The sequence below is a fragment of the Anser anser genome (genome assembly GCF_964211835.1).
Source record: "Anser anser genome assembly, chromosome: 2".
Lineage (NCBI taxonomy): Eukaryota > Metazoa > Chordata > Aves > Anseriformes > Anatidae > Anser > Anser anser.
The window spans coordinates 78,331,818-78,344,103 of record NC_139721.1 but is presented as its reverse complement, the minus strand read 5'-3'; the positions used below and the strand labels follow the sequence as shown (position 1 = coordinate 78,344,103).

Genomic DNA, 12,286 nt, shown 5'->3' with positions numbered 1-12,286 from the left:
CCCCTGCACTGTCGAAAGCTATCCAGTCACAGAGTTACATGCGAATTCAAACCTTGGCACTGAGATCAACAGCCACACATACATTTTTATGAGCACTGTAATGTATATACGGAGCACTGTTGATATTTGGCCTTTCCCAATATTCTGTTGTTTTAAGATACTTTATTACAGGATGTCATACGCACGTAGTCTGGACGCAAGACCCGTAACTAGTGCCTACCTTGAACAAGAGGCAGGTTAAGAGCTGTAAATGTAAAGGTATTAATAAACTTTAAAGAGGTAATGGGAAAAGTTTTTTGGCCACAAATACAAATTTACACAAAACCCATACTCTTGTGAACACCATTCATACAAGACAGACCTGTTATCTTCTACTGACATGCTGCACTAACAAGTGCTTAGCTGGCATAACCTGTACGTGCCGAGTAGGAAAAGCGCAGACACACATGCACACAACCAAGAAGACCAAAAATCCGAAGCTGTAGGAAGTGTTTATTACTGGTCCCAAGTAACAGACAGCAAAACATCAGCTGTATGGTTCAAAAATGTCACAGCTCATGGAAACTCTGGGATACTCCCACTTAGAGCACACACTGCTGATGGAAACCAAGAGATGCCTTCTTAATAAGCACCCAAATTGCTACCAAGAGAACAAAAACTGAGAACTAGTAGAAGACAACACTCCTAGCAGAATCAAGTCACAGCAATATATTCTCTCTCTTCTTTAGGATTGAAGTATCAGCATTGAAAAATCTTATTCAACCATAAATAACTGAACCTCCTGCTGACTGGAATGGAACTTAAAGGCTTACAGATATTATTTGGTCCACGCAGTCAACAAGTGTTTTGGCTGTCACACTGTTGTTCAAAAACCAATGATGATTTGAACAAAACTTGCTAACAGCAACTTAAACATACAGTACCTAAGGGAAGATGTGGCAGTCTTCCATCTCATTATTTAAAATGAGTGTATGTTCCCTTTTTCGAATGAACTGGTACTACAAAAAGTGGAACTGGTTTGTGTGTTCAACTGACATGCTTTGCTTTATTGGGTACCAGAGATGTATGTGAACAGCCTGACAGCATGCAAAAATTCTTCCTTAACCCTTTTTACAGGCAAAAAGATGAGAGAACTGCATCAGCATGAGCTCTTATGGTAAAACAAGCAATCTAAGCTTTTGATGGCATTAATCCTGCAAAAAGAACCAACCTTTTGTTGGGAGTCCAACAAAACCCCTTTCAAGGCACAGGGTCAGCAAGTGCATGAGCAACTGCTCTCCAAGGAGAAAATTTCCCTAACAAAAAGCCTAACAGGAGACGGGAAAACCTGCAGACAAGTGATTTTGGGTATTTTCACTACACTTTTATTACAGCACACCCTGGTCTTCATAAACTTTCCCTCCTGTCATGGAAAAGTTGCTGTTCAAACAGCACTTGGTAATTCAGTTACCACTTTAACTGAATATGTCACACTTTGAAATTTAATTACTTTTTTTTTATTCAAGTGACATCTAGAAGTGTCAGCTGGATCACAACGTGCTGCAGATAAAAATACATCTCGAACAAGACACAGATTAACGAAGAGAGCAATTTAAAATAGATATCTCCTCCTCCTACCTGCCCCCTCCAAAACCCTTCAGAAAACGAAGAGCAATTAAATTAATAACATGCTGGGGGGGGGTGGGGTGGGGGGTAAAAATAAACCCACAGATTTTTTAACTCAGTCCATTCCTGAGGATATGGATGCAATCCCTTCTCTTTCTCCGCAGACGGCTACAGCCTGGCTGCTCTGCAACACGACATCTCTTTGGAGGCTGACTGCGAGCATCACCGCGGGGACTGGGAGGCTTGACTCTTCTCCTACACGGGACAGCAGAGCCCCAGGACGTCTCACAGAGCTCCAAGAAGAAACTTTGATGAACAGAGGCTGAACAGCACTGAGGTAGGAGCTGATAGCAGTGTTTGTCTTACAAAGTACGTAATGCACTGTGTTTTCTTTTCATGCCACATCATCAACTTCCTGCTAGTGCCAAACCTGCCGAAGTCAGCAGGAGAGGCACACAGAAGAAAGAATGCCAGAAAAATGACACGTAAGAGACATCTGCAACATCTGCTTCTTGCACAAGTAACTCTTGTAGCTCAAGAAAAGTCACTAAAAAGAAAAAAAGCCCCACATCAGTCTCCCGCACAACTCTTTCGAAGGCTGTCACCTTCAAAACGTGACTGACGAAATGCAAGATATAGGGGATCAGCTGGGGAGCCAGCATGCAGCACTGTACACAGCACTGGAGCATGTTGCAGGATGACAGCGTGATGGCACCTTGCACCTTCTTACTCCCCACCCTGTACCAAGGCCATGAGCAAGACAGAGTATCTTCCAAAATTAAAAGCTGACTGTGGGACTTCCTTTAAAGACGTTCCTCTTCACAGTCTTGCATTCATTTTAGTACTGAAAACAGGACATAATACTTGTTACCTAGTTCCCAAAAAGCAGGTATATCCTCCTCCAAAGAGAGGAACAAGATTTGGGATCCCCCGATCCAACCCTTCTGCTGCCCACCCATACCCTCCTTTTCACTCCTCTTTTGGATTCAGAGCTAGAAAGAGAGCCTGGGAATCCTTGATCCTACACTAAAAAGTGCAGAACTCAAAGATGCTGTGTATCAGACCCTTTTCCAGCTTTCTTGAACCTCCAGCTGAGGAATTTCTTAAATACCTTAAGTAACAGAAGCAAGGCTTGGCACCAGGAGGTCCAAGTTTGCATGCACTCGGTGTGTGCTGCAGAGCTGCCTTTGTTACACGTTATGTTTTTCCAAACTGCGTAGCGTAAGTACCAGGGTATGGCATAAAATTGGCTAACTCCTTCTTTTATGGGAACAAGATCAAACTGATCCTTATAAAACACGCATCCATTGAGTGCCACACAGATCCGCACATACACCTCAACTCTCTGAGCCAAAAGAGACAAAAAGCTATTAATTATACAGACTGAATAGCTACAATAAATTACAAGCCCTAACAGCTTAAAAGAAAGAAGCATGCCTTTATAAGCAGTGCCAAGTGACTACTTTGATTTCCCAGAGTTTATTATCAGCACCATACCGTAAATAAATAAATAAAAGAGAAACTACCGAACCCAGAACAGATCAAACACATGGTATACAGGAAGCACTGGGTGATTCAATAGCCATCTCATTAAGAAATCCTTTCTTTACCAAGCAAAGCAAGGTCAACCCATTGAGCAAACTTTCTTCACCTGTTCTGATGCAACAACTGGAGATTAGGATCTCTGCTTGGGATAAGAAGGGAAGGAACCGTTTACAGGCAAAGACAGTAATTGTCAGTGACTTACCAAAAGTTAAACCATGTCTACTGACCACATCTCAACTTCTACCCAACAAAATTAAACAAAATCCCAGCCCCAAGCTGTTACCAGAATCATGCAATTACCTAGAGAACAGAATTTTCTGTAGCACCGAGGCCCATCACCGGCAAGAAAGCCTTTATTTACACAGCTGGTCCGTGTAGGAGTCTCAAATGTTCTCTCAGCCCTCGTCCCCGTTCTGCAAAGGTCTTTCAGGAAAAATACATGAAAAAGGCAGGCAGCCTCGTTTGGATTCCCTGGTCTTTAACAGGACCCGGACTGCTGCTGCTAACGTTTCCACCCAGCTCTGACAGCCGCTTACTCCCACTCTGTAGCAACAGGCACGATGAGTTCTCACCGGCTGCGTGATTATCTAAAGCACACCCTATTATGGTTACCTTTACAGGACCAATCTCATCTATGCAGTCAAGGTATTAATGCGTGCCTTAGCCCACATATACCATTTCTTCTCTACACATTCCTACAAGAACAAAAGGAAAGGTCAGTGCTTGATCTCCTGTATAATTCAGTTTCCTTTTCTTAAGGCACAGGGCGCCATCCGGGACCTTCAGATGAATCAAGCTCAACAACACTTCCATCTATGTAAGAAAAAAAAAAAAACACGACAGAAGCCTTCAGAGATTTTACAGTCCACGGCAATATGTGAAAAGGCTTTTACACCATAAAAAACCTGAAGTATTTCTTAAAAGCTCTTTTTCCTAACCATGACTTAAACATAAATATAATCAACTTCCTTTTAAAGAAGGAGCCTCTGAATTTTCTGCTGTGCTGATTCCTCCTTTTTTTTCTCTCCCTCATGTGGAAAAACATCTGTCCTCGTTCAGAAACGCTATTTAATGCCTGTAAACTTCAAACAGAACTTACGTAAAAGCGCTAAATCCATTATTTCAAGGAAGCCCACTCCAAGGGTGCTTATTCTGTCTGCTGTTGAGCTGCATGTTGAGTCATCCCTAAAGCCACTCACATTTGTTTCTGCTTTATCTATTTGCAGACACAACTCTTCGAAAGGGGTTCTGTAATACTTTTTTTTTTTTTTCCTCCTGTGCTCAACCCAAACTGACAGAGTAAATAGTTTCCTCCTGCACGTCTTCTTTTGCTTAAGTTTCACTAATAGGCCAGAGTCGTATGAACTCCTTGGGTTTTTCTGTCGATTTGTCTAGATAGCTGAAGCTTCAGTCTGGAAAAAAGCTGAAGTCTTACGTTAGCAATAAGAATTTTAAATCTTGTTTGCTAGACAGCAGACAACCTGTACCTAGAGCCCACCCCTCCAGGGATGCACAGTCGCTAGTGGTGAGCCAGGCCGGCCACCAGCACTTCCCCCCAGTCCGACGTATCGCAGGCACCATCTCTCCAGGCAGGGGTCTGGCAGGCTGCAGGGGTGCCTGGGGACAAAACAGCCCTTGGATGTCCCAGGTGGGTCCCCAGCCCCTCAGCAGCTCCTTGCTAAATAGCAGTCTGACACCTCGTGGGGTCCTTTGCTGAAGGGCTGTGTAGCTCCAGGGAGAAAGCAGCCAGAAATGCCAGCCCACTTGGCAGGCACTCACTGCAGGAGGAATTTTTCATTTCTCCTTGTTCACAAACAATTATGCCAAGCAATAGCCAGGGAACACGGCAGCATCATGACAGACAACAACAAAAAAATGAACTCATCTGAGCCTGTTTACCACCTGAGCACCATCACTAACAGCTGCTTGGTCTTACAGGCAGTGCATACGTTTGACACCAAGGTCTTGTTAAGATCCTGCTCCAAAAGCGAGCCCCTCTGATCAGGTTGCTCATCATTCCCACCTCCATTCGCTGGCACGCAGCAGATCTTTGCTGCTGTACCCCCATGACTCTGATTTTACATCTGCCTGCACAGCACAGCCCCCTCCAGAAGTCTACCAGACTCTGCACATAACAAAGTGCTACACAGAGCTGTGCATTTTTCATAAGGATTAAAAAGCAACATCTCCTGGCGGCAGGTCAGATCACAATCCCTGTTCTTTCCCAGAAGGTGTGCGCAGAGGTTATTCCAGCACTATCGTTTGTCTGCTTGGGAGTTCTGCTTGTCTCTCTCCCTGTTTCCAAGATGGATTAAAAACAGAAGAGAAAAGCAACAGAAAGCAAAATACCAGTCATCGCTTTGAATACGAATGGCTGGAATTGGTCTTGCGTCTCTTTCCCTCCTCCTCTCAACGTCCAACCTGATGAAAGTCACAGCTCCGGCTTTGTTCTGCAGATAATAATGCTATTAGTATGGAGGCAGCTGGTATTTTTTAAACCATGCTCCCTCTCTTCATCTTTTAAAGGGCATCGTTTTCAAGCTGACATGCTTGAGTTAGCTCACACACACAGGAGTCCCCTGCCAATTTTCTGGGAGTGCATTACCATGCATTTCTTTCCTAAAATCTTAAGCAAAAAGGGCAAGTTGGAACGCAAAACTGACTGCATTGAGATAGCTTAAATTTTCATTATGATTATGCAGTAGTACTAAAGTCATAGCTAGTACGAACATTTCATTAAAACGTGATACGAGAACCCAGAATATTCTGCGTGGAAGTTCTCTGCCTGTGAAAACACATATTGTTATTGTTAAGCAGTTTCGGTACCACTACAGACACTTGGATGCCCCGAGGAGCTCTAAGCAAAGCGCTCAGGACCAACAGACCGCGGTGCTGCAACACCACAGTGTTTGCACCAGCTGCCCGAGCACCTGGCAGCTAGGTGGGGAGGTCCACGTAATATACAGATGATGCAGCCCTGTAAAAATACACTCAGGTGGCACCCTCACATATCAAGCTCTTTTCAAGGGGGTGGCACTTGACAAAGGCACAACTTATTTTCACTTGGAAACTATGAAAACAATATACAGAATTTAAGGCCATTTCCAGCCTTGGAATGTGGCAGTGTAATGTTTAGAAGATCTCCAGTGATGTGAAAGTGCCTATTTTTAAAACCCCAGCCTTTGGCAAGCGTGCCACAGCTAAAATTCATGCACAGGAAGTGATACGAAATGAAACCAGAACTGAAGAGCACTGAGGAAGCCAGCAGGTCGCTCCAGCGTAAACACAGCAGGCGCACACATTGCCCTGAGCTGTGCTCAGAACAAAACCGGGAGAAACTGGTAAGACATCCCTGTCTGACAGACCTAAAGAAAGCATCAAAGTCTGCAGAACGATGGATTTTGGCAGAGCTTGTGCAAGCTCAGCTAGGAGCGATGAAAACCATACCAGTGTTTCCCTGCGGCAGCCGACCCAGCGCCTTGCCCAGCACTGATGCTACAGCGCTGGATGATGGCCAAAGCCCCACCCGCAGGACAATGTCATGGCAATACTTTGGCGTTAAGGCACATGTTTGCTGCCTTCCCAGCATCAACACAACCACCCTGCCCTGGAAACGCAAATTCTAAACACTTAAGGTCTGGGCAACCTTAGAAACATGTTATTATGGGCACGGGATCTCAGACAGGGTCTTGCCAAAGATCACACACACAGCTGGCGACAGAAGTAGGGACTGAGTATACGTAGGCACACCGTCCTGTATTTTCAGCCCTCCACCTTAAGGTGACACAGTTCAAATAAGACAGCACAGCTCCTCTGGTCAGCCTGCAGCCTTCTCCTCTGATAAATGTTTGTTGAAAGCAATCCTCAGGCAGCACGAGTTGCCTTGTCAGCCACATCGTGCAAGTGGCACCTGCCCTTGCTGGTGGCATGGGGACAGGAGCTCGGGACACGCCTCCCCTCCCCATCAAGAGTTTCCAGCACGAGCTATAGAGAAATCCCGAATGCCAGGCTCTGGATCCTGAGGCTGCAAAAACTGGACAGTATTGCTCCTCAGTGGTGAAAAATGAGGAAGGAACTACAGTGACAAAATAAGGCTACAAAGAAACTAGAAGTTGCTGACACAAATTTTTTCAAAAAATTCACAAAGTGATCTACTGCTGCTCTGGAGTATTTGACAGCGTGTTTGCCCTCACTGTATCCTTCTCAAGACAAGGACAGCAGCACCCCTGTCTCCACCTTTTCTCACACTGGGGTGAAACTCCGACTTACTGCATGTTCAGCCGACAGATAACCCAACCGTGAGTTACGCTGCTCGTTGAAAAACAACTTCCCATCATACCAAATCACGCAACACGCAGACTAAACTCTGTCTAGCACCTCAGTACTGGCACGAGATCCCTAGCCACAAATGACCACTCTTACGTTGCTGTGGCTGGTACACGCAAGTCCTGAGTTTTCCATCGTGAAACTATTATGTTTTAGTTAACGAGCAGCTCTCTCTCCGTGATTCTGGAAGGCAGCATGCTGCGGTGTCTGCTCTGGGGTGTCCCAGCCACGCACCCAGGCCTGCCGTGCCGGGAATCCCAGCACCAGAGTGCGTGGGCGAAGTTCCCTGTCCCTCCGACAGGCCCACAACACGAAAGCTGTATCGGCCTGGGAGTGCAGGAAGGATGCTGCTGTACGTCTGCTGTGGCCTCAGAAATTCCCTCACAGCAGAAAACGGATCCTTAAGTGATGCAGGGTCAGACATCAGACAGCAACTCAGATGAGCACTTGACTTTAAGGAGTACTACAACTCTTTTAGAAGTCAGGATGGCTGAATAAAAACATGAATATAATAGGACTAATGGGGCCCGATGGTAATTTTTAAAACAGTTTCATAGCCTAAACTAAAAGGAAATTAGGAAGCTCCTTAAGATGAACTTCATGCCATCCAAATCACGCTCGCAAATTTAGTTATGCGGGCGTAATGACAGCAGCATAGCTGCACAACCTTTTGACACCTGAGCACTGGTTATTCTCTCGTGTTTTCAAAACAACTGAATTACAGCCATCCTCGTCTGCCCTAGCGTGATTTGGCGCTGTGACTCCCATGGCTCAGCTGTGTGGGGCCAGGAAGCACAGGAGGGAGGTGTTTCTGAAATCTCAAACTCATTTGCCTGGGTAATCACATAAGGTCAATCATTTTCAGACATTAAGCTCCAGGAAAATTGCAGGCTTTACTGAAAAACCTGTTAATGTTTGTTATTATAGCCTCGGTAGATAGGATCTGAGGATTTAACCTGGAAGCGGTATCTAAGAAACGGGGTGGCAGAAAGTCCTGAGATTGAGAGGGAAAGCCACACAACCTGGTCAGGCAGCCTGGTCCAAGAAGTAAAACAAAATGATAAAATGTGTATCCCAACAGCAAAAACAAACAAACAAACAAACTCAGAACTATTAAAATTATATATATATATATATTTAGAAGGCCAAACCTGAAAAGCACCTGTAATTTACATGCTGACCAGCATTTTACTGCTTTTGCCCTTGAAAATCAGTTCTAACACCCTTCACATGATGCTTAAACAACACTGCTAGCATTTTGTATAAATATGCAAAACTGCAGCTTTTCCTCATGGTGTCCCCGTCGATTCCTAATTAAATTATTTACCCAGCAGTAACAGCACACAAGTCTTAAAGGAACAAACTTCAGTGACGAGCAAACAGTTTTCTGAGTGCTAAAACCAAAGCGAATCATTCTTTCCTGTGTCACACGCTTTACCTCTTTTGTTTCATCACTTGCAGAAACTGGAGCGGGTCAAAGGACGGAAGTGGGAATAACCGTGCTGTCACACTTTAGTTAGCAACAGGACACTTGGCGCCACGAAAGCTTAAAACTCACTTACTCAATGCCCCCGAAATCTGCTTCTTTCTTCACTTCAGAAGATGGAAGTGTAATAATTAAGTCTGCAGGGCTCCTCCAGGGAGCAGACAGCTGGTTCCTACGGAAGGTGGCGCAGAATGAGGGCTGAACGGGTACCCAGGGAGGCAGAAAGGTGTCCCTGCACACAGGGCACGGCACCTGCAGCCCACGGCACCACTTGACAGAGCTCCGGAGGCCGCGGTGCCAAGACCACACGCCACGGGTCCGAAGGGATACACCCATCTTCCCACACCACATGCTCCTTTCCGGTCCCCTTTTCCCCAAACCCTCACCTGTCTGATGGGAACAGAAGCCAGCGGGCAACGTTTGGGTTCAGAGTCAGCTCAGCAACAGCCGAACACATGAGAACAACAGGAGCCCGGCACAGCAAGAACCGAATGAACAAAAACAGCAGGAGCCCACGCGTGCACCCAACGTGAAGCGGCACGTGCTGTCACGGCAAAGCCACACACCTTACAGCAACTCCCACGGGGCACACAGGATCCCCGAGACACAAAATGAGCAGACCCATTCCCGAACGGCAGAGCTCCCTCCAGAAGACCTGCCTCTCGCCCCAAAACCACCTCTCCGCAGCAGCAGCTCTCCCGATAATCCCATTTTCCATCTGAAAAACGGCCTCACGGCCTCGAGCAGGAAACGAAACCACAACAACAATAATAAATAATAACGAAATAAGGAAAAGAAACCGCGCGATCCCCTTCCCCCCCCCAGGCCTCACCGCTCCCCGCCAGCACCCGGAGCCCGGCTGGAGGCCGGCGGGCGGAGGCCGTGGGGCGGAGGCCGGCACCGCCCCGGGCGGGCAGGGGGCGGGACGGGGGCGGGGGGACGTGGCCGTGTCCCCCCCTTCTTTGCCCCCCCAAGCCTTTAGGGGTAGTCTGTGGGGTGGTTGTTTGGTGTTTTCTGTCAGCAACGGGACCCCCAGCGGAGGCCAACCTCTGCCTGAGGTCGAGCCGTGATGTGTAAAGGCGGCTTGGTGGCCTCAAAGTCATTTTGTGCTTTGTTGTTTTGTTGTGTGTGTGTGTGTTTTTTTCTACCATTAAAAATTCGTTTCCTCACTCATTCATTAGCAGGGTGGAGCGCATTCGTCCCGAAAGAACTTCCCTGCCAGATCCCTTCCCCTGCAGCAGTGCCTCAGTTGTAACCCGCCCCAGCCCGACGTGGGGTATTTGCATAGAGCAGAGCTATTCCTTTTCTGGTTACACATTAAAAAACAGTTTTCTTTCATCTCCCCCGGGGACTTTGCAGGAGAAACAGAAGGGAATTGTAATGGGCTGAGCCAGTGACGCAGACTTAAATCTTTCACAGAGTTATTAGCAGTTCGCTGTGGCACAGGGCTGGGACAAACTCACAGGGCTGCGTTCAGGAGCAGCGCAGGAGCTTAACGGGGCTGGGGACAAACCTGTCAAGTGCGGGCTCACAGAAAGCCACGAGAAGGATCACACAAGGAGAAGAAAATCTAGGTTTTAAAATAAAAAGAAAAACAAAACCAAAAAACAGCTAAGAACAGACAGGGTAAGTATTTGACTTCAAAGACACAAAGCTGTCACTTGCACAGCACTCTGTGCTGCTCTATAGAAAAATCCTTCTCAGAAATAATAATAATAAATAAAAATAAAATAAAATAAAATAAAATAAAATAAAATAAAATAAAATAAAATAAAATAAAATAAAATAAAAAATTCCTGAGTGCCACCTCAGCACCCACAGACTTCAGTTTCCCCCTCTGGCTCCAGCTCCAGGAGCTGCTTCCCCTTGTGCTCAGCAGGCTGGTTTCAGCACCGCTTCATGGTTTCATGCTCTGGCCAGGCCCAAATTTGTCCTCTTTCTGCCCATTCTGACTCGTGTAAGTATCTTGGGATTTAATAGATGGCTTCCATGTGCAGCTGGGTGTGAAAGTTAATGTTTATCTGGCTGCTGACTCATTGGGGAAGAGAGGTGAAACACACCTAGTACAAAAGCTGCGAACCAAGGCCTGTCTCAGTGAGTCCTTCCCAGCTCCTGACTCTCTGCTCTCCTCTCAGGGCATCCCTTTACCACATCAATGCGACCTGTAGAACAGCCTATGTCTCTCTGTGCTGCTACGAGGGTTCAGAAAGCTTGTCCAAGTGTGAACTTCCCCAAAACACCCTGGAGAACCATGCAGGGAGCTAGAGAAGGCCCCATTTAGAGGGCGTGCTCAAAGTTTTCTTTGCAGAAGTAACGCCTCCCCTCGGAGGAAGCAGCAGCTCCATGGGGACAACGGGGAAGCTCCAGGAGCGCAAACTGAAAAGCTGAAAGCAGCCTAAGCCTGAGTCTCTTCCTCCTGACTTTCTGCTCATGGCACTTTGCACATATTCATGATGCTTAGGCAAGGCTACATGCCAATGGCAAACCTCTACTGCTTCAGGATATTTATGATATTTCCCGCTTTTAGGGGAGTGTTATAAACTTGCCCATAACATGAACCTCACCTTGGTGCGTTTCTCCAGGTGATGGCATCTGCAAGCTGCTGCATGACTTGTGTTGACCTCCCTCTGCTTGTACCCACGTGAGACTCCAGAGCAAGCACAGCAAAAGCTTATACTGGAAGACGCACTAAGCAAGTATGAAGACATTTTAACTGTCTCTGCTTAAACTGACAAATCATCAGCAGAAGAAACTGCATATTCTTGCTCCCATCTGCAGATGAATGACAGGATTATAACCACAGCCCAAAGAACCCAAACAATTCAAAAGGAGTGCTGAAAGTATTCACTGAGACAAAGGCAACAGTATCCAGCTCAGCAAAAGTGAAAAACCTAGGTACAGAGCTGATGAGAGCTTCAGCCTTCAGTTTTTCAAGTCCATTATTAACAGTCAGGAACAATTTCCCTATATATTTTAATTTACTACTACTACTCAGGTAGGTATAGTCCAACACAAAGGTAAAAGTAGTGCCCATGCAGCTATGATCTCCATCACAAAGGCTTCCTATGGTTGATCCCCAGCTTGGTAAGATGCCAAAATTTAGAGGCACAGCTCAATGAACTTACCAACCGTTCTCTTCGAGTGGTTAATTCTGCTTCTTTTTTCTTGCTCAGCGAACTGGTCTCTGTTTTTGCTTGCAATCCTGTCATGTCGCCTCTGCATCTTCTCTCTGGAGTATCCTCCCAGCTGGGTTTCTGTCCCCAACTTCTTGTGCTGGGGACAAAATGAGGCTTTACAGGCTGAGTTCGTCTTTACAGATCAACA

At 46.2% G+C, this 12,286-nt stretch overlaps 1 protein-coding gene across 10 annotated transcripts in view; it reads right to left on the bottom strand.

The window, feature by feature from the left end:
* Positions 1-12,286, bottom strand: part of OTULINL (OTU deubiquitinase with linear linkage specificity like) — a 23,449-nt gene extending 11,163 nt beyond the window's left edge. For 5 of the 10 annotated variants that reach the window (XR_014580158.1, XR_014580159.1, XR_014580160.1 and 2 more), the window contains exon 1: positions 9,795-9,933. Coding sequence is in view for 1 of the 10 variants with exons in the window: in XM_083825307.1 (XP_083681433.1) it covers positions 12,088-12,184 (97 nt within the window). In the remaining 9 variants the exon portion in view is untranslated. The other 5 variants (XM_083825307.1, XM_083825308.1, XM_083825310.1 and 2 more) reach the window with 5 other exon arrangements.